Below are 22840 nucleotides of genomic sequence, written 5' to 3' on the forward strand. Positions count from 1 at the left end.
AAGCATTTTGCTTTGTCAATTAAAGAATACTGGAATTCAAGATTTTATCTGCTTCAGAATTGGGTAAATATACATTTTGCACGATTTATATTCCGGAAAACAGTAAAAGACAATAACTCATCAGATGATGTACATGTTTTGTCAAGGATGGACGATGGACCATACATAACATCAGCCACAGTACCAGAAGTAGTGCATCATATAGGCTTACAAATAAGCTTTACTCTACTTCTCTATAAAGGACCATTGATTAGTCAATTTGTTTATTAATTTCTAACGTTTCGTATCATTACAGACATGCAATATGGAGAATACAAATAGCGAGTAACCGCGTACATTATGTAACACTAACCATGAACAAATGAAAAGTATATCTAGGCTATTGACGGTAAGGAATAAGTGGAAAATGTACCTATGACTATATATCTGTATATTGCTTGATTGCCAACATCATTAATAGACAATAATTGTAATGACTTCAGTAGCAATGTATATATGTAAAAAACAACAAAGAACTGGAATGAGTAAGGAATGGCAACTGCCTGACAAAAAGGAATTTAGTTCTCACTAGTTTGAGACTCATAAAGTGTCCTGTACGCTCAGATTGGCCTCAAAGACGATAAATTACAGGTCAGGTTCTTCGTATGTATATATAAATGACTTATTCCCTTAAAGTGGTCAAGCACACAAAATATATAATAGTAAGGAGTAATGAAAACATGTTCTACTCATCTTGAACACTCTCTAGTTGAACACTCTATCACTTGACTAAAGGGAAATTTCCAGTTGACGAGGCAAGAAAGGTGCTCTGCCTTTTGTGAGGTTTGTACTAGCAACCTTTCCTGAACACTCTCTAGTCGAACACTCTATCACTTGACTTAAGGGAAATGCCAACTAATTAGGAAAAGAAAAATTTGAAAAAAAAAAAAAAAAATGGAAAGAGGAAAAGAAAGAAGGAAAAAGATGGAGCAAGCAGATATAAAGTAGTCTTCAAAATAATGACTATATGAAGTCTTCATAATTGGAAATTAAATGTCATTTATATTATTTATTTATTCAATGTAAATTAAGATCTATAGATAATACATATAAATTGTGCTTGATAATGAATATGTTGTTTGATTGGTTGAATAACATGTCCTAGGATGGCAGATCCAGAACTAAATTCCATCATATCTGACTGAGCTTGATTTGTTTATCAGAAAGTACAATCAAATCAAGTAGCTCTTCTCTGCACTTGAGCTTGATGAATTTGGTTTGGATTCCTAACAATGGACTGTATTTCAGTCTTTGTTCTACTACACCGATACTTAATATGCATGATTTTAATGCTATCTGGAAAGTTGATTATTTCACCTATGCCAAATAGTCAAGTGGTGCATTGTCCATCATCCATCCATCAGCTTTTCTGTAAGGCACTTTCGTCTGAAAACAAGAATTAGTATGGGATCACAATATTTTGCTTGTAGGTTCCTGGAATGAAGAACAATTGCAAACAGAAATGACCTAGTTTGACTCAATTTCATGGGTAATGCAAAGTTACATGGATCAAGTTGGAGAGCTGGAGTTGAAAGTTGTAAAAGTTGTCGCTAAAATGTAGTAGGTGCATGTTTTTTAATGTCTGTTCCAGGAATGAAAAACTTTAAAATCATGTTAATTGAAATAGTCCAGAACCAGAAAAGGATTTAGTCTTATGAATTATGGGTTTAGCTTGGAATGCATTGTGAAAAGCATGCATTGAATACCAGGTTAGGGGTGCTTGGTTTTAGACTGAAAATGTTTAAGCCTTTAAGGATGTATCATAAAATACACAGCTAGCCAACTTTTGCAGGAAATGGTACATATAGTCACTCTAAGAGATCTAAGGATGTTGATTACAAGATGCCTGCAGATAAACATTGAATAAAATTTTCAGATGCACATCATGGAGTATGCAATGCATGATGATGGCCACCTTGTCTACAGCTGAAAGCATTTATTCCATACTTTGTGGTGCAGCCTCTAAGTAGCCAATACAAAATACCAGATTAGAATGCAATGAATGAAATTTGAAAGATTTACTTTTTCAAATGTGATTTTGAAAATGTTTATGGCAGTATATCATATTTGCTAGTATCTTTATTTTACAGGAATGGTTGTTGATGAACCAAACTAGAATCAGTTTCCACTTGTTGTGATCTAACAGGACCATGTTCAGTTCAGATCTTGCCTACGCTTCTCAGTTTGATGAAGATAACTGGGGAAGTCCTCCCAGTTACCTTTCACAAAATACTAAAATCATTCAGCATCCATGGAAACTGTCCACTGACACAGAATCTCTTCATGTAGATTTTATACTCATCGCAGAATTCTCAGAACTTGAGGGACCCAAACCTGTGGTAAGTCGATTGGTTAAGTTAGCCATTCAAAATTTTAAAAGTTCTCATTATGTGAACTTTTATGAATATGCCTTGTTTGCATGTATAGTGCACATCCTGTTTCCAAAAACCAAAAATGTCCTAAAAAAATCATTATAAATGCATATTTATGGTAGCATTACTTAAAAATGAAATTATAAAATGAAGTTAACTTATCGTTATTCTTGCTTTTCAATCTGTAAACAGTTCTTGGATGGTTGAGTTCTTGAAACTTTATATTACTTTTGTTTAACTTATAGATAACCATTCCTAAAGATGGTGCTGGATTTTTTGATGTCAGTGAATTTGCTGTACGAATCATGTCAGTGGACCAGGCAACAGCAGCATCTGGGTATGAAGTTACTGTTAGATTGACCATAAAATATATTTTCACAAATTTCTTTTTTGGAAAAACTTTCATGTAAAGTTCCAGACTTGCTACAGTCTCTTAAGAAAGTAAACAGAAAAATCATTTTCTTTTCATTGAAATAATTTGAAAATGGCTCATACATATCCTAACAAATTTGATAGATTTTATGAAATTGAATAAGGATGATAGATATTGTGGCTAGACAGTGGTGTTATTTAGTCACGTGAATTCTACCTTTATAATATTTTTCAAGTGACAATTTTCATAGTGAATTCTTTTTTGTCATCTTTGACTTTTGAATTCCTTTATGAAAACTGAAGATTTCAGTACTCCTTATGAGCAATACAAATAGTGACAAAAGTCTTGTGTTTATTTGGCATTTACATCAAATGAACCATAGATACCAATTTTTTCACTATCAACTATGAAAACTTTCATTTCTTCAAGCATCTGGCCAGTTTCAAATTTGATACTTTGTTATATTTTCTCTTTAAGGAAACCATTTTGAATAGTTATCTGATTTGTTTGTTTTTATTCCAGTGGATTTCACATGACAGAAGATTCCCAAGTCATTCTGTCTGAAAACAGTAAATGTGTTTATGCCTTTGTGAGTATACAGCAGTAATTCTCTCTCAGACCAGTTCTGTTAAATGCTATATAATTACAGTTATTCTTCACAAAAACTGCACAATAACCTTTTAATTAACATGATATATAATTACAGCTACTTTCTAAAATTCACTTAGTATGTGATTGTAATGAATATGTTTATCGTTTGTTGTATGCAGGTTCACCATTTTGTCCTGTTTGACAAGCAAGCTCGAGGATATGTTCGGCCATTTGCTGTTAGCTATGTCACCAATGACCAAAGGTTTGCCAAAATTCTTCCTGCCAATATTTGATGAAATGATAATGACAATGACCTTCAGAATGCATTCATATAACTTTCAACTCACTCATGTATGTTTTTGGAATGAATAGAATTTTTTTTAGAGATCTTTAGAGATTTCTGTCACTGATTTGAATGGGAGGTAACTATTTGTGATAGAATGGAATACTTACATATACACGTATGGACAACAAAATATTTTTTGACTCAACAGTATCTAAATCATCTGTGTTTAATATACTGAGATTAAGATGAGAAAAAGTCAGGACTGAACAAAACATTGAACTTATCTGATGCATTAGATTCAAGCATGTTTGACACAAGTGAGTTTTACAGTAAGTTTATGTATACTGTACTGTGCCCTGTTTTGTGCTTCATGACAGGGACAAAAATACACATAGTAGTTTTGATTCTGTCGTTTAATTTTGGGGTTGGGATGAAAGTTTATTGAACCATTTGTGTTTAATATATATATGATTTTTATTTCCAGAAAATTAGTGTGTTTTTATGAAGAACTAAGCTCACATCTTAAAAAGGTGAGAATATTTTTTCAAAGCTTGTGTGTTTAATCTCAGAGATGGTTCATGGTTACACATAAAAGTATAGCTATTTAAACAGTATTCCAATTGTTATCTTAAAAACAAAACAAAAAAATCAAAGTGCAATGTAGTTATAATCAAACTTAATAGAGCATGATTCATAATTGGGAAACCATGTCCAAAGTTCTGCCCCAGGCACTGTAAAATGGTGAGGAGAGAATTCTGGAAACCCTACATTATTATAATATTTCCTGAAAAGATGTGTATTTTGGTGTCTGTATTGTCTTGGTTTTTCAGGTTGCAAGATATTTTAAGTATGGTAACAGGATGGTGTTTAAGAATGATGTGGACAGGTATTTGATGGACCTTGAGTATACTAAAGGTAGGTACTTGATTGAATAATCTTTAAAAACCTGGAAAAGGTAGGTTTTAAGAGTGTTAAATGGTACACTGTGAAACTGCTCAAGGGGCAAGTGAGCTCATGCTATGGTGCGGAATCCAGCATCTGCCGTTTACTTTTCCTTTAATCAACTTCTTCTTAAGAACCAGTACATGGATTTTTACATTCTCAATGCTCCAGGGGTTACGATCACTTAGCTCTCTGCACCCCTGGAACATGTCATGGCGAAATTGAAGGTTTCAAACAAAGTAATCTTGGTTCCAGGAGAAAAAACTGATTAATCACAGGCTGATATGCTCCTTTTGAAGAATACAAAGGGGTGGCACTTGACTTCAAAGCCATTACAACATACCGTTATGCAACCTCGAGATTCATTTGATGTACATGTAGGAATTGTTTCCCCTAATTTGGTTCTCTTTACACTGTGCTAGCATTAATCAATTTCAATTGTATAAGATGTATGTTATATAATTAATTAGAACATACAAGTACTTATCACTGAGAGTGGTATTTGCTTTAAGTATTTATGACACATACTTAAAGTATCTATGTAGCACAAACTGCTCTTTCTTACCTTATTTTAGATATATTAATTGTAATTTTATTTTACCCACATTCTGTATCTACCCACAAAAATCTATTGATGCACAAATTAACCTGCATGTAATTGAAAATATTCAAGGGACATAACTCTTGAATCAATTTTTTGTTTATTCATTTTTGTTTTATTATTTTTTTAAGCTCACCTGGTAAGATTTAGTTTACATCTGTATCATTGAAATGATATATAACAGGTTTTACCTTCTAAATGAGACCTATGAATCTAAATTGTTTAAGAGTTGAATGTTTATTTCAAGCAGCTCCAAACTACTTTGTTGCTTTCCTTTAAATCAAAACTATTTATCTACAGCACAAGAACTGCCTCACTATCGTACAGTGATGAATAATACCCAAGCCTCCTCAGGAGTTAGTGAGAAGGAACTTCTACAGAATCTTAAAACTCTGGAGTCTGTGATCACTGAAGTTAAATCCATCCTCAACACTATCTGTGCTTCTATGGTAAATACACCTGTAACAGAACTAAGGATGATGAATAAAATAACAGAACAGCTTGACATTGGTAACACATCAAAAGTCCGTTGATCTTTCACCTTGACTTTGAATTTGGTATGTCACAAGCATTTTTATTTTGTCTGTAAAAGAAGATTTGAGAAGAAGTATATGCCCCTTCTTTTCATAGTGATGCATATCTCAAATATGTAGATGTTATTTTGTCTATCCAATGCTTGATTTCTCTGACTAGAGAAGCTATGCGAATGTAAAGATGATAACTGACACATGTTTTCTTAGAATTACTGTTTTCTCTATTAGATATTCATAATTCTACAGTCAAAAGATAAGATGATGAAAGCAAAGTTTTTCAATTTTTTTCTCTAAATATTTAGACTGATAAAAGACTGGAACAGAGATTTTCACGTCTAGAGGGGAACTTTAAGGTGAAGACTGATCAACAGAAACAGAGGTCTGAACTAGCCAACAGTCTGAGAGACATGGAGGGTCCAGATGTTCTCCTAACACAATTCTGTATGTCCAGGTTTCTTTAATGGGAGATAGATATTGTCTATAGAATTTCCTTCTGTCCTTGGTCAGTCCATCTATTAAGAATTTATTTTTGTTGTTTCCTAAGTTTAGAAAGTGATGGACTGATCTTTCTAAAATTTCATTTCACATGTTTCTTTTTGAATTAATTTTTCAGTATTACTTCTAGATATGGAGGACACAATTATTACCTGGTAGCTGTTTTGGACTGCATGGTCGGATCTATATTTCCAAAAATCCTGAATTAGATATTTCTTAAATTCTACAGAGGTTTGCCTTGTGTTCAAGTAGTACATCATTACTTTTATTTTAATATGTACCTTTTCACTGTATATATCTAAACCAAACCACTGTACAAGTTTAGAACAAACTTCAGTACCACAGCATGATAGTAGTCTATTGATGCATTGTACTTCTAGTACTTATATATATACAAAAACGATTGAACAAAACAGCTGATATTCCAATGTTTTGTTGTAGCTGGTCTTTATGGCGCAGGCAAGGAAAATGAAAGTCTCATGTTCTTCAACATTAATAACTATAAGGTAAGTTTGTAATAAATGAAAGTAAATACAGGTAGTTTGGTAGAATATCCAGTGTAAAAATATAGATTTCTGTGTTCATTATCCCACCTGAGTTGAAGACTCATTAAGTTTATGACATGGAACTTCATGAGCCAAAAGTCATTCATCATCCATTGTGTTTTATATATTTTTTTCTTTCATTTTATTTGTTTTGGGTGAATAATATAACTTTAGATTGATATATTTTTGTAGGAGAGCTTTAGAGGTTAAGTTCATGTTCTGGTGAAGTGTAGCATGATATATGTTGAACTGCAGTTTTCCTACAACTCTGTCAACAGCTGAAATGAAAGATTGTATTTATCAGACATTTTGACAATAAGTCTTTAAGGTGATGGTGTATTAGCATAGTGTTACCGGGTAGTATTTAAGCAGTATGTGTTTGTGTGACCTCTAGAAGCTGTATCTATTTTGCAGCTAGGAATCTCTTTAGATTTGAATACTGACTACGCAATTTTGGGTAGACAAGACATTTTGTGAATCTTTAATTAACTGCCTCTAGACTACTGTTATAGACCACACAAGTCAATTGGAGAGAGAAATTTTTTATCCTTTTTTCCTATGTCTGTATGTGGTGTAGGTCTGTGACAGGCTCATGTTACTGTAAAAATGGTCTGATGTTTTATAGCCGAAGCGAATTCAAATAGCTGGATCTCGGAAGTTTGACCTTCATCTCAGAGGATTACATGAACTCTGCTCTTGGGGCTTCAAGGAGGGATTTCAAAAGCTGAAAGAGATGCATAAGGTTGGTTTATGTAATTTTTTTTGAGTTGTACAAAGATGTGAAATAGGAGATGCCTGGAAGTATATACAAATGCTGCTGCAGAACAGGTGACTTAAAAAAGAACATCTTTAATATACTAAACACAGTGACCTAGGACTTCATGCCAACATGATGTGTAGAACGTAACATGAGAAAAGTTTCTCAATTTCCTGTCAGTCGTTTTTAGGGAATCATCACACCATGCAGATCTTTACATTTTCCCGAGACATCAATTATGTTTGTTTTTTTTTTTGAAAAATAAGGATATACTATTATATAACTGACAGTTATTGCCTGTTCCTGGTAGAAACAAAAATGGTAGACACACCATGAGGGATAACACTGTTTTACATTCAACAAGTGTGCTGATTCATGAGGCAGTTATGCCCAATATGTACAATGTACTAACTGATGTTGTTTTCAGCAACTTTGTAATTGATATAGGTTCCACAGACAATATAAAGTGAATCAGTTACCATCATGTGATGAATTATGTAAAGTTCCTTTAATTGAAAAGACGTTCTTATATCACAGTGAGTTAGAGAAATCATATGTGTTGTTACATGACTACACTGTCATTTTCATCTGGCAAATGACCAGTTTGAAGTGTATTTGCTCTAAGGTACTGTATACGGTGTATGATAAGAAAAAAGTGCTTTCGGCAGATAATATTATGTACTCAAAGGTGGAAAGCAGTGATGAAATGAAAATGAGTTTATGCTGAACACAGGTCAGATAGATGATCTTTTATACATACATTAGGTGGTAGCTATGTACTGGCCTGTGAAAGTTGATTCATCTATGCTTTGTTTAAAATCTTAACATATATTTGTGTGAGTCCATGGGCCCCCTCATCCCAGTTCCGAGCAATCCATAGACTTTGATATAAAATCAGAGAAAATATAATGTAGGTGGCAGCAGAATGTTTGAACAATTAGAAAACAAACAAGATGAGAAGCCAAGGTAAATTATTTTTTAGTGATGACTCTTTGTGCAATTCCCAAAAGTTCGCACTGTTTGGCATGCTGAATACTTACTGTGATTTATATGCATGTTTATACTTGACAGCATTTCCAACAGGATCTGTGTGTACTGGAGGTGGAGCGAGAGGAGGCCAACAGTCTAGGTATTGAACCATTTCGCTTAAATACCAAGATTCACAATTTGACCTAGACAACGCTAGCTTTTTAAATTTGAAATATGTAATCTGGATAGATTTTTAATTGTGCTGTGTATACTGTAATTATACAAGAAGTACTCTTAAACTTATTGTTGATGAACTATATAACAAAATATCTGTCATATCGTTGTTTAAGTTAGACTGTCTGATATATGAAAACAAGGTCATGCTGCATTCATTGTAATTAATTTATGTAACAGGTAACATTGAGTCAAATTACAAGTTAGTTTTTTCAACAAAATGCTTGAACAGTTGGCAAAATATCTAATGTGGAAAGTATGGTTTGTTTGTAGATCCTCTCTCTGGTGTGTTGATGTTTGGTACTAACTTCGTGGCCTGTAACTTCATGAGTGATGTTGACAAGTAGGTGTTGGTCTGTTTGTATAATGAGGAGATGGATATACTCATTTTTCAATCTCTTCTTGTACCATGATTACTTTTTAACAGTGAGTTTACTTTCTTCTCTTCATACAAATGTTTCCATCCCTTTCTAGTCATTCACCATCAGATGGTATGTTGTTCAAATTGCTGTTTGCTTCTGTCTTGTCATCTATCTGTCCATCAGCCATTGTTTAACCCTTGGGAAATAACCACCTTTATAGTATGAAGGTTCCTTTAATATGTTATTTTTATGCCCCAGCCATTTATGGCCGGGAGCATATAGCGTTGCCCATGTCCGTCCGTCCCGTCCCGTCGCGTCCCATCCCGTTGCGTTGCGTCGCGTCGCGTCCTGTCCCATCCCGTCCCGTCCCGTCCCGTCCCAAATCAGTATATACCACCTAACAACTTCATTCGGACCTTTCACTATTATTTCACATGGGGGGCGGGGGCATTCATGTCTTACAGACATTTTCTAGTTTCATAATTGAATTTTAAACTGGTTTAAAGACAAAAGTGGTTGCCTGGCAATCCAGAGTTTTACTAGATAACCAGAAGAATTTGACAAGTAAATGTCGGTTACACATCACTGATCAAGTCGGTAGATCAGCTGACAACTTCTCTTTGAATGAACAATTTCTATCATGCTCATACATTTAGTTTTTAAAATTTCTACACACTTTTTATTTGCTTGTGTAATGACTGAAATGACTATCATTTTGGAAGCTAAGATCTTAGAAATATATCACAAATGAAGTTAGTACATCGATGGGAAGCGAGATTCCTCTGAGATCTCTTGTAAAGTCAAGTAAGAGATTCAGGTGATCAATTTTTGTCTTCTACAATCTCTTGATGTTCTGATTCTAGTTTGAAAAATGTGGATATTTTGACAGATCTGATCACAGAACATGTTATCTTTGATCTTGTTTCTGTATAGACTGTGTGTTGGGTCCTGCTGCAGTTTCCAGCGGTCAAGGGTGATACCAAACAGACTGCTGACCAGATGGGCGTCTGTAAGTTTTACTGAAACATTGACATTTATTGAAGGTCTGGGGGATGGTGTTAAGTTTTAGTAGTATATATGATATCAGCAATGATCAGATTATTGTTGATAAACATTTATAGTTTTTTTAAAATTGATCTAGCTAGATTTATATAGGATTTCCACAAATTAAATATTGTATGTTTGTTTATGTAGTGAATTGATGTGTACAATTTCTCTTAAGGATAGAAGTAGATCCATTTGTGATTAAAAAATAACCATGATATGAAATTTGAACTTATGCTGAATATCCCTGTTTACCTCTTGTGGATTGAGCGGAACACCAATCTCGACCTTTATATGTGATTTCTTTCTACAGAATGACACTTTAGAGAGTTATAAGTCGGCAGCAAGTTCCTTCAGGTCCATCCCAGATATGGATGATTCTGAGTCTCTAGTGTCTGTCAGCAGTATAGAAGGGTCATTCTCAAGGTAGGTTACTGGTCTTTGATAAACTTATCTTGAAAGACAATAAATCCTAAGTAGAAAAATTGTCCTCTCTCCTTCCTCCATTTCTTGAAGCTCTTAATAGATGTGAGATTATGCCATTACCTTGTATAATCAATTTGTAAGTAAAATGTCTGTTTTGTAAAGGCGAGGTTTATCTGTATAGTTTCAATTTAGTATCTTTATCAACTGCATTATTGTGTCAAATGTATGTAATCAGATTTCTAACTTTTTTTTAGTTATAGTACCAGAGACTTCAGACGAAACAGTGAGGAAGGATCAGAATCTGTACAGACTTCAGACACAGAGGCTACGTCTTTTTCCTCAGATTTCTCATTCATTTCAAGATTGGATGAATCCTCCTCCTCCCTTGATAAAACTCTTTTAAATGAAAATCAAGAATCATTGTTTAGTAAACTTCATTCTGCAAGTAATCCAAATGTGGGGCAAAATAAGAGTCCAGCCCACGTAAACTCTCTGGCACATGGGAGAAACCTTCCCCACCTAGAGTCTGTGACAGTGTGTCGTGGATGTAAAGTGGATCAGTCTGGATGTCAGGGTCATACATTATGTACATGTTCCTGGAGCAGTGGCGAGACAGTTACACCTTCAGCGGATAGTGAAGGTTTTAAGTTACAAGCTGATAACTCAACAGGAGATGTAAAAACAGACCTGCAAGGTACCCATGGTGAATCAAAGCTAGGAAAATGTGATATAAGAAATGGTTGTCCTAAAGACACTGAAGGATTTGGATGTCAAACAGATTTTGAAAAACTGAACCTTCAACAGCAATCTTTACCGTTGAATTTTAGAGATCTGCCAGGTATGTTGATTAAAATGTTTCCTGTTCACTTATTATTGAAGTTTAAACAATTTTGAATAAAGGAGAATTCCACCTTTTTAAGACAAATGATGCAATTCCATGCAACTTTGAGAGCTTATCTTCACATTTTGTGCCACATTTACTGTAGCAAATTCCCTGCATCAAGCTTTATATTGTCAAAGCAACCGTTCTTGGCTCCATGGAAGTAGAGCAAAATATGAAGATTAGTGTTTTTTTCTGCTCAAAAATACCCTGAATTGCACTGAGCTGACATAAAAGGGAAAGATTTGTGTTTGAAATCCATAAAATGACATTTTTGGTCATCCAAATAATTTGGAAGGTTGTGTAACTCGATGATCAAAATAAAAGTGACTTGTGTTCAAATTATAAACGAACCTACTATATTACTCCACTCCTCCAGTGAACATATTAAAACTCCATCAAAAATTTCAGATAAACCTGTTTTCACTGATCACCAAAGGGGAGCGTGTATCACGTAGATCCTTTTGAATGTCTTACCTGTTTTATACTAACTATTTTATATTGTTTGTAGATTCCACAAGTTCTCAACAATTAGATGAAAGCAATACAGACAGTTCTACTGCTTTGTAAGTTAGTTCATCAACTGAAAGGCCATAACAGTGGACAGAAAACCCTTTGAATAAATAAATAAATTAATGAATTGCAAGTAAACACTCTGTATACATGTTCAGAGATTTATATACAAAATACAGACATTCTTCTGTCTTGCAAGTAAAAGTTCTGAGAGTTTAAATACAAAATTCTGTACCAGGTATTGGGGTCCACCCCTTCCAGTGGTTAAGTTGTAAACTGCTGATCTATATATGGTGTTTATTGGTAGCTTTGATGTCTATCTTCTCCCAATAATGGTTGCTTAGTAACCTTCTATCTATTCCAAATGATTACCATTTGTATTTCAGCTGCTCCTCATCCAAGCTGCTTAGTAGTCTGTCAACTTCCAAAGAAAGTCTAAACTCAGGTAAACACTTTAATCTGTTGCTTATCATTTCATCACCATTACTGGTACCTTAATACTCCTAATCAGAAAGTGAAACTGATAACAAAATCATTGCCTAGTATGTTATCACTGAGATGGTGGAAAAGATGTTATTTATTTTTGGTTTTACTTGTAGTCTAATTTTTGTTGTTTTACACCAAAAAAACTGAAATGAATGTTAGTATGAATGTTAATATCTATAGAAAATTACAAATATGTTATTACAATATTGTTTTGTTTCCAGCGCAGGGTATTTACAAACTGTTGAATAACTACAGCAACATGCATCATGTGATATACAGTCTGTTGTCAGGCCGACCAGTAATTGTCATAGCAACAGCAACATTTGAAAAAGATGTCAAAGAAATAGTACGTGCCCTCCAGCATTTTCTACCCAACAACCCAAGGTAAGGAGGTCAGAACCATGGTTTGTACACTGGTGTCAGTGATCAAACAACCCAAGGTAAGGAGGTCAGAACCATGGTTTGTACACTGGTGTCAGTGATCAAACAACCCAAGGTAAGGAGGTCAGAACCATGGTTTGTACACTGGTGTCAGTGATCAAACAACCCAAGGTAAGGAGGTCAGAACCATGGTTTGTACACTGGTGTCAGTGATCAAACAACCCAAGGTAAGGAGGTCAGAACCATGGTTTGTACACTGGTGTCAGTGATCAAACAACCCAAGGTAAGGAGGTCAGAACCATGGTTTGTACACTGGTGTCAATGATCTAACAACCCAAGGTAAGGAGGTTAGAACCATGGTTTGTACACTGGTGTCAGTGATCAAACAACCCAAGGTAAGGAGGTTAGAACCATGGTTTGTACACTGGTGTCAGTGATCAAACAACCCAAGGTAAGGAGGTTAGAACCATGGTTTGTACACTGGTGTCAGTGATCAAACAACCCAAGGTAAGGAGGTCAGAACCATGGTTTGTACACTGGTGTCAGTGATCAAACAACCCAAGGTAAGGAGGTCAGAACCATGGTTTGTACACTGGTGTCAGTGATCAAACAACCCAAGGTAAGGAGGTCAGAACCATGGTTTGTACACTGGTGTCAGTGATCAAACAACCCAAGGTAAGGAGGTCAGAACCATGGTTTGTACACTGGTGTCAGTGATCAAACAACCCAAGGTAAGGAGGTCAGAACCATGGTTTGTACACTGGTGTCAATGATCAATTCACTCAACAATTAGGTTGTGTGGATCAGCTGATCAACATGTTCCAAACATTAATCTTTTAGGTCTAAATGGTCGTCTGTTGCATGGGGATGACATGCTTTGTGTTATGTGTGGTTGTGGATTTCATCATTTTATTATGTCAAGTTCAAAATTCCAACCAACAGAAATTAATGTTTAAGTATGAAATTTTCTGATAAAAACTAAGAGTGATGTAGCATCAATACTTTACTAAACAGGTGTCCAGGTGGTGCCCATCCTAACAGCTGTCTCACGTGGCTTTCTCACCTGCCCAAAATCACAGACCTTGGAGGAATGAAACTTGTGGGTGTGTGTCGGCCAGAGAAGAAACCAATGGACCGATTGATCACTCCAGCGTTCAAGGTATAACACTTTTATATCACGAAAACTTTTCATACTCAGGATTAAAACAATAAAGAGAGACATCACATGGGAGTAAGTGCTGCTCCTAAGTCCTAAGCTCATTAGTATATTCACAAGAAGATACATTTTTGCAATGTCAACATTCTGATGATGTCTCGTTTACAGTGGCTGTGTGCACTGGCTGACACATCACTGTGTTTGCATGTTGTTCAATCTTTCTATGTATTTTGTGTCATTTATAATGAAAACGTTAGAGCTACTGTGTTAGCCAAATGCGAATGCATGAACAATTGAATACACAGCTTTTACTACTCATGGTGGTTCAACATCTCAAACAACATGGGCCGTCATGGCTTTAGAGGACTTATCTTAGAAGTATGTCGTAGTTTCTGAGATGTATTCAATGATAGTAATAACATCATAGAAATAAAGAAAACATGGGCGTAGTTCTGTAATGTTGAAATGAATAGCACTGATGCTAATTAGTTACTGTTACTATTAATATCACTTGGAATTATTATTGTATAATTCGTATTTGTTCAGCGAAAAATGAGCTCTTACTGGAAATCTGAGTGATTATGATATAAATAAGAACTTATGTACAGCTAGTTACAACTGCTCCCAGATATGGCTAAGTGTTATTTTTGATAATTTACAAAATGTACCAAGGTAAATAAAACTAGGTTGTGTGATATACAGGAAAAGTTTCACTGGTGAGGAGTGTTAACAACTGCTACATTTCTAGATCATGTGACCTGTCGGAAGGAACGCTAACTATATTTTGCAGTGTAGACTGACCTATAACAATCATATCATTGTAAGATATGCAGATCATAATCATTTGACAAGATCATGAGTGAAACCTATATTTCATTGTGATGACATTTTTGACTTTATTTATGTACAGTTGTGGGATCACACAATGTTACACAAATGTGCGATGTATGTATGATATCTGCATGATAGGAAAATTGGATGAAATAAGCTCTCACACTTTGGTGCGGTTTTATCGCATTATTGTGTGATTCTATCAAGGTTGATATATATCAAGAAATGACTTGTAAGTAAGTTTGGGATAAGGTTAATTTATTTTCTAAATATACAAGAGTACAACAAAGTCTGGACTACACGATTTGCCTCTCCTTGAGATGTGAAACTACATACGATAAGACTAATTAATGTAGATTCAGTGTTATCTCAAAACTTGTAGAATTGAAAATGACCTTTATAATAACTGATCAATCTTAATACTCTAATGATCGCTGTTTAGTAATAATTACATGGGTTTTCCATTTCATTTTCAGTTGATGATATTAGCCAACCAACTTTACCAAACTGCACCAAAATATGTGATTCTATTGCACTGTTCTGTGCAGGATACTGTATTGTGCATGTGTGTGCATGATCTGCACATGATGTATGCACTGTGTGATACAACTGTACATGTAGTGCAACATTAATATCCATGACAAAGTAAAATTTTTATATAAAAAGAGATTGAAGATGAAATATGGGACGTTATAATTAGATTTCATACTTAATTGATCTTTCTTCCTTTTAGCGGTTTGTTACCATATTTGATGTAGACAGGAGAGTTCTGCTTTCTCCGACCTATCAGGTGAGACAATTTAACATTATACCTGTACTGTAAAACTAATATACATGATGTAGATATCATCAGTGTATCTTAAATGTAGAATTTCTTTTAACTATTTTGTGAATTTAATATCATTTGCCTTTTGAATTTTAGGTATCAGTTGTTCTTACTTTTTAAATGAATGTGTTGTTTTTAACATACTATCAATAGAAGTTAGGCTGTTCAAATCGCAGTGTCAGTTCGACTGTCCTTAAACAATCCTTTTTTTTATCCCTCGCGAAACGCGTTTGCGGGGGATAAAAAAAAGGATTGTTTAAGGACAGTCGAACTGACACTGGGCTCCGTCCGTCCGTCCGTCCGTCCTGCCATCCGTCCGTCCAAGTGCTTTTCCGGGCTATAACTTCGAAACTGTTCAACTCAACTTCACAAAATTTCCTATATACATTAAGTTGGTGCCCTAGTTGTGCCTTTTGCTAATGGCGACATTTAACTTTTTATATTTTTTCGGTTACCAAGGAAACTTTGTCAGAAAACACCAAAAAGGGCTTTTCCGATCTATAACTTCCAAACCGTTCAACTCAACTTCACAAAACTTTCTGCACATATTAAGTCATTGCCCTAGTTGTGCCTTTTGCTATTGTCGACATTTCTCTTTTTATATTTTTTTCTGTTACCAAGGAAACATAGTCAGAAAACACCAAAAGAGGGCTTTTTCGATCAATAACTTCCAAACCGTTCAACTCAACTTCACAAAACTTTCTGCACATATTAAGTGGGTGCCCTATTTGTGCCTTTTGCTTTTGCTGTCATTTCACTTTATATGGTTTTTTTCTGTTTCCATGGAAACATAGTCAGATAACACAAAAAGAGGCTTTTCCAGGCTATATCTTCCAAACTGTTTCACTCAACTTCACAAAACTTTCTGCACATATTAACTTAGTGCCATAGTTGACCCTTTTGCTATTAACAACATTTCATTTTTTTATTATGTTTTTTCAGTTTTTGCAAAAATATAGTTAAAAACCTCAAAAGAAGGCTTTTTCTGAGCTACAACTTCAAGGCATTGGCCCCTCAGAGTGTGATCATTATCATTATTATTACATGTTTTACATCTCTTACATAGTAAATCTTTTGTTGCTTGAAGATAGCCGTTATGCCTGAAAACGTTACTGAAATACATTTGTTGTGTTGATTCTATATTTTCAATTATATCTCTATATGTATATCTATAATGATGAAGTTGAGGAGATGTGAGTTTATTATTTTCTACTAGTGCTTTCACTGTAATAGACCTTCACGTGCAAAGAACTGATACATAAGTGTGTGAAGTCTCAAATTATTACAGTGCTATATATAGCATATTTGGGTTCCATACCAACACCTGTGCACGGGGGATAATGCCACGCTTTGCGGCATCTTGTTTCACTATTTCTTGAGAAGTGCTGAATGGATCTTTCATGGTCCATAGTTGTGCTCTTTTGATTTTAGGGATGATCAGAAAAACAAGATCACAACAATCTTTTGTTTGACTGTTAAAGATTACTGTTGCTATTTCTTAGGATTTCTCAAATTTCATATAATTAAGAGCCAATAAGAGAAAATAAGAGAAAATATCTAACTTTTAGCAAACAAATTTGAGATAAAAAATGGTGGGTGCCAAGATCCTCTGAAATCTCTTGGGGTTGTACCTTTCATTTTTGCTGATTGGGATTGATGTTGACTGTTAATGCAATGTTGTCCAAAAGGTGAAATTTTGCAAGTTCTTTAAAATCCTACTCCTCCTGTAGGAATGATTGGATTTTGGTCCAAATTTGATCTGTAGCATGTTTTGGGCAAAAGGGAACCATTTTTTTTTAAATGATGGGTCTTGGCCCCCTAGGGCAGGAGGAAAGGGGCTCAATAAGGGAAATATGTTATGTCTTTGAAACAGTTAAGATCCCCACTCCATGACCATATATAGCCATTTTGGGCATCAAGAGATAAACATATTACTGATGTAAGAACTGGCCCTTGGATGAGGCTCCACCCCTCTGGACTTCATTTCTGGGTTATATCTCTGAATCCATTGAGATCTCTTACAAATAACCATCTATAGCATTTTTAGGTATCTGGCCCCACCCGCTGAAACAGGTGAAATCCCTACCCCATAGCAAGGTGTGTATATATATATACACATTTAGAATTGCTTTGCATCAAGAGATAATACACATTTGTTATGTAATAATTGACCCTTGTGTGTGGCACACCTCTAGGGACATTATTTCTTGGTCATTTTTTTTTTTTACATACCATAGTGGCAATACCAACCAGATAACCATATAATCGAGAAGGAGTCGTGATATAAAAATTTACCAATAGGTCTTGCCCCATCAAAAAAGTTAAGTGACTTAGCTTTAATTTAGAAATATTTGAAATACCCAACCTATGGGCCTATATACCATTGATGGACTTTAAGATCCAGGTGATCGATACAGGCCCTATTGGCCTCTTGTTCTGTTTATGAGATTTGTACTTGTTTCTGATCAACTAATCATGATTGGGTACTGATGTGAGAGGAGCATTGTGTTGTTATGGTAAGTTGTGTCATTGGAACCCAAAAGAGCGTGTGTACTCAATTTAGAAAATTATACATGTAGATTCAATGTGTTGAGTTATAAAGTTTCTGAACTTTAGCAACTGTTTATGTTTCAGGGAAGTTTTCTCACACTACTCATTAACAAGAAAAAATCATTCAAGTTCGAGTCAGATGCCTTACTCGCATATGTTAAAGGGTAAGAATTTTACATACATTTAAATCATAATTCATACAGCATTTGAAAAAAGATATAGTTCTGATGTTTTTTGTTTTTTTTGTTGAAAAACCTGCAAACCTGTACCATATTAAAATAGAAAAGATCAAAACTTCACATCTTCAAACACAACTCACAATAGATGTACCTCAGATTTTGGCTTTTGAAACACTTAATTTCAACCCCCTAACCCCCATAAAATAGTGGCAAGCTTGGGCAAAAAATGTTCAAATGTATGACAAAACCGTATTTAAATGTCACTAAGCTGTTAATATCTGAGTTCTGATTACTAGTGGATTTTTTTTCTGAAAGATGATTTTAGTAGATTTGTGTTTGTTCCACAGACTGCTGTCAGAAATCTCATCAAAAGCTTTCATTTTCTTCCACCTCTTCTGTCTGGGGACAGCTGGCACTTATGCAAGGTAAGCAAAGACTTATCTCAAGATAAATGTTTCAGTATAAGTGAAAAAGCTTGATTGTAACCTCAAATGAAGATCTGTGTTTTATTTCTGTCTTTGGTTGGTTTGTGTTTACCAGATCTAGGCTAAGACCACAGACTGTGGTCACCCTGTACTATGGTAGTCGTGTCATGTGACAGCTAGACCTCCCAAATGATCTTCCATGAGGTAGCCACCAATTATTACAAAGCTGCTCAGGGGAATATACCCAGTAACCAAACTCACCGGTTAAATTTTTTACAATCAGAAACTGTTTTGGTTTTCCACTTGGCTAGTAAACAGAAATCAGCCATGCTGAACTTGTTAGAAAAAAAAAAACAGAAAAAAATGCTCAGAAAACCAGAAAATTCAACAAGTTACAAACTCATTCGAAATATGAAATTATATTCCAAGAATTGCACTGATGATGAATAAATAATATAATTGGTGCTATATTATTACCAGATAAATTTCATTTGATGACTCTATAGATATCTCTTATAACATGATTGAACTGTATTTTGTGGTATAAATGTAAAACTGGGGTTCGATTCCCGCAACGGACGTGAAAAGGTAAGGGGTCACCTGCCCGACCACATGGGTTTTCGCCGGGTACTCCGGTTTCCTCCCACAATAAGACCCCTTGAGCACTTACATCCGGGCCAACAAGAGTGATTAGCATAAGTTGACATAACTTGTTTCGCAATTGTTGTAAAATAAATAAAGTTTATTAAAACATTAAATTCTGCAATATCCATCTTGTTTGACAGGCAAGTATGCATTTTCTTCAATGCAAGTGAACCCATGGCTAAAACTAGATGAATCCATATACTTAGCAATAAGTTCTGGTGATAAGTAGTGTGGGAGATAGGCCTTAACAAACTTTCAACTTGTAGGTCAAAGGTCAATCAAAGTATAGGTCAAAGTTACTTAATTTTTGGTACATTACACATCTCATCACCTAGGTCAACATGTGACCTATCTGATGTATAATGTTCAAATGATGCCAGACAGACACATTTTTGATAGGTTCATAACCAAAATGAAATGAAAAATGTATCAAGTTTAGGAAGGGTTTTAGGCACTTTTTCTTATCATTATATTTTTGGCTACCCCACCATCAATGTACAGTAGTATTTTCATTTGAATATCTCACCACCTTCAGATGCTGGACTGTTTAAATTACTTCCCATCTGTCTTGGTCACTGGTTGTGCCTATTTCATTTTTTTAATTGACCATAAAGATGGGAAAAGATTAAACCGATGAAGAACTTTGTTGTAATTAAGATCAAATGATTGTGGGCATCATATCCCTCAAGGATCCTTTGATCATATCTGAAAAAGTTTTTAAAAAAGCAAAGTTGTACATAAAGACCATTATTATCATATTGATTATGTTTTTTCTTCAGTGGTTACAGTCTACATGCTCGCAGCAAGTCATTCCAACAGACTGTTGTGGCCTTCCTCACCAAGTTAGGGGCACTGGACGGTGATGCTATTATTATACAGGTATGGTAGTCTATTGATGTGCTTGTTGTATAAGTGGTTTGATAGTCTACTGATGTGCTTGTTTTATAAGTAGTGTCGTATCCAAGTACATGGTAAGTTGTAATTTTGAGGGGAAGTAGTGTCCGTTGATAATGTCAAATATGTCACATTGTACTGCATAAAACGCATATTAAATTGCTGTTCTAATGATTCCAAATTCGGAAAATAGTTTTATATTTTGTTGTGTAGGCCTTTGATTATTGTGGCTGTTTTTTAATGACTTGTATGACTGATTGCCGTTTTTATATCACAGTACCTGGCAGAGATGATTAAACATCAGCATATTGAGAACCACTACTACACCACTAGTAATACAGGTATGCCCATCTCTCTCTCATTGCTGTTTATCTGTTTCTTTTCATGTTTGCGAGTCAGCAGCATATCAACTTTAACTATTCACTTTGGTTGGGTCAGGGATGGAAGTACACAATGGCTGGTACTGTGAAAGGAAAGCTGGTGTTGATAAGTAGTATACCTGACTTCTGTTCTTGTTGGATGGGGTGGTTATGGGGAATTGAATCCTTTTTGCCGAGGTGAAAGGGGAGATCACCCTACCATTTTGAAAATAATCTTTGTCCATGTGTCCATTGTTTATCTAAATCTGCTATAATAGTGCTGTTCTGATGAAGGGGATATCACCAGATCAATTTTATGTTACAGGTGTGCCAGTCAGACCTCTTCTTCTACGGAACCAAAACTGTCAAACATTCAAATGCTAAATCCTAGATTCTTCATATATTGTCTTCAAAGTTACATAGAATTTCCGAAGAGCATTCCCTACATTTATAGGAGATGATGGGTCTCGGTAGTTTTTGTAATGATCTTGTTGTCACTTTTTTCACCTTATACATTCCAATGGTTTTTTTACAAGTAATATAGCATGCAAATATGTCATGTTTTCAGAATATATCAATTCTGAAGAAGTAAAACTTTCTACTTTTACACTTGATATGAAATGATATACTCCTCCTTCAATAATTGATCTGTTTTATATTTAAACATGAAACAAGATGTTTTCGTATAATGTTTGCCCAAATTCTATTGAGGTACTGGTAATTTGAAAATTAGAGATACATTTTCTATGCAGGGAAGGTGGAGGACATTTTCACAAATGAAATATTATCATAGATGTCCTTATAAGATGTTTGTACATCTACCGGCTGGTGCAGGCTGGCACTTCAGGAGGACTAGAAAAATGTTCAACTTTATACAATAGGTTGATGGAATCTTAAGGAGCTGCTGCTTCAACCATGTCATATTGAAGATTGTACAAAAGACACAAGTGAACTAAGACATCATAAGATCCAGAATTGAGGATGGGTTTTAGGTTTGTGACAACATTGCTTGTGTTCACCCAGGAAAGTAGAAGAGATCACAACTATTCAGTCTAGCAATTCTTTATAGATGATCGAGAAAAGGATTGTTTTATGAAGAGCAATGAAGTATATTTAAAAATGTTTTAAATTAAGTGTTATAGATGAACATTGGGTAGTGCAATACATATACAGTGTACAGAGTATAGAGTGCCAAATTGTTATTATTTTGTGTTGTAGAGTTAAATGTTATGTTGAAATAGTCATAAATTATAATTTTGAGGGCTTGACATGGATCCCAACTGTATTCCACACTCCAAAGTTTGTATCTTTCAGGAAATATTTGAATATTTCAGAAGTTGATTAATTTTAGTAATAAATGATTAAGATATTAGGTAAATGAATATGCTTCAAACATCAGTGATAGGTCGTCCAAGAATATTATGTTTGTTGCTTTAATTGTGTAGCTTTGAATACAAATTCAAGCCAACTTGTCATAAAATACATCTTTTTCATTATTCCCATTTTTTCGAATGGATAATTTTAGTCCAGCATCTTCATAACCAGCCTCAACAGGGAACTTATTCCCTTTCAAATTCATATTTCAATTATGGACTTGTATATTTCATTTGATAATATTGCTTTACGTTGTGGTCCAGCAAACAGTCATGAACAAGGTTGTTGACGCATGCTATAAACCAAATAGTACCATTCCATTAGTAAGAACTTTATCTTGCCTACTGTTTATTTACTGTACTACATCACTTATAGTCTAGGGACACCTGTCTTTGTTTCTTTATGTATGCTATTACAATTTGAATTACTGTCCCAGAAACTTGCGTTTCTGCATTGAGCTAAAAAGTGCGGGAGTTGGGGTGGGGAAATAGATTTTGGTTGCATGACAGGCAGCATATAATGCTATAACCCATGTCTGTTGTTGTCTAACCCCGTTTGGAAAGAGGGATCGGTTTAATTGGAGAAATAGATTAAAGTGTTTTAATCTATTTCAGCGGTCATAAACATTCAAATCTATGCATATTTTATTTTTATGACAAATTTGTCTTGTCTCCACTTTAATAGTGATAAATGGTGTTAAAGGTAATAATTATTTTAACTTAATATTGACTCACATTTAAGTTGATTTTATTTTTAGAAAATTGTAATGAAA

General features: G+C 34.7%; 1 protein-coding gene across 1 annotated transcript; it reads left to right on the plus strand.

The window, feature by feature from the left end:
- LOC132548505 (guanine nucleotide exchange protein smcr8a-like) lies at positions 1-22835 on the plus strand. The gene is made up of 26 exons (XM_060212372.1): positions 1-63; positions 2130-2378; positions 2657-2748; positions 3307-3373; positions 3555-3637; positions 4146-4191; positions 4492-4576; positions 5505-5653; positions 6040-6178; positions 6674-6738; positions 7403-7519; positions 8606-8663; positions 9011-9080; positions 10033-10108; positions 10457-10569; positions 10824-11407; positions 11961-12015; positions 12349-12407; positions 12670-12832; positions 13844-13988; positions 15550-15606; positions 18277-18356; positions 18719-18796; positions 20221-20320; positions 20613-20676; positions 21020-22835. Exons 2-26 carry the CDS (start codon positions 2190-2192, stop codon positions 21076-21078), a joined length of 2793 nt encoding a protein of 930 aa, XP_060068355.1. The 5' UTR covers positions 1-63; positions 2130-2189; the 3' UTR covers positions 21079-22835.
- Positions 22836-22840: the final 5 nt, after the last annotated feature.

The sequence above is a fragment of the Ylistrum balloti genome, unplaced genomic scaffold (assembly GCF_031769215.1).
Source record: "Ylistrum balloti isolate Yb309-2 unplaced genomic scaffold, AGI_CSIRO_Ybal_v1 Utg370016, whole genome shotgun sequence".
NCBI lineage: Eukaryota > Metazoa > Mollusca > Bivalvia > Pectinida > Pectinidae > Ylistrum > Ylistrum balloti.

What these genes read in the sequence shown, in the direction of transcription:
- LOC132548505 (XM_060212372.1), top strand. Translation starts at nt 2,190, where the DNA reads ATGTTCAGTTCAGATCTTGCCTACGCTTCTCAGTTTGATGAAGATAAC. An exon ending in TATGTCACCAATGACCAAAG is followed by an intron (nt 3,638 to 4,145) that starts GTTTGCCAAAAT and finishes TTTTATTTCCAG; the next exon opens with AAAATTAGTGTGTTTTTATG. An exon ending in CAAAGAAAGTCTAAACTCAG is followed by an intron (nt 12,408 to 12,669) that starts GTAAACACTTTA and finishes TTTTGTTTCCAG; the next exon opens with CGCAGGGTATTTACAAACTG.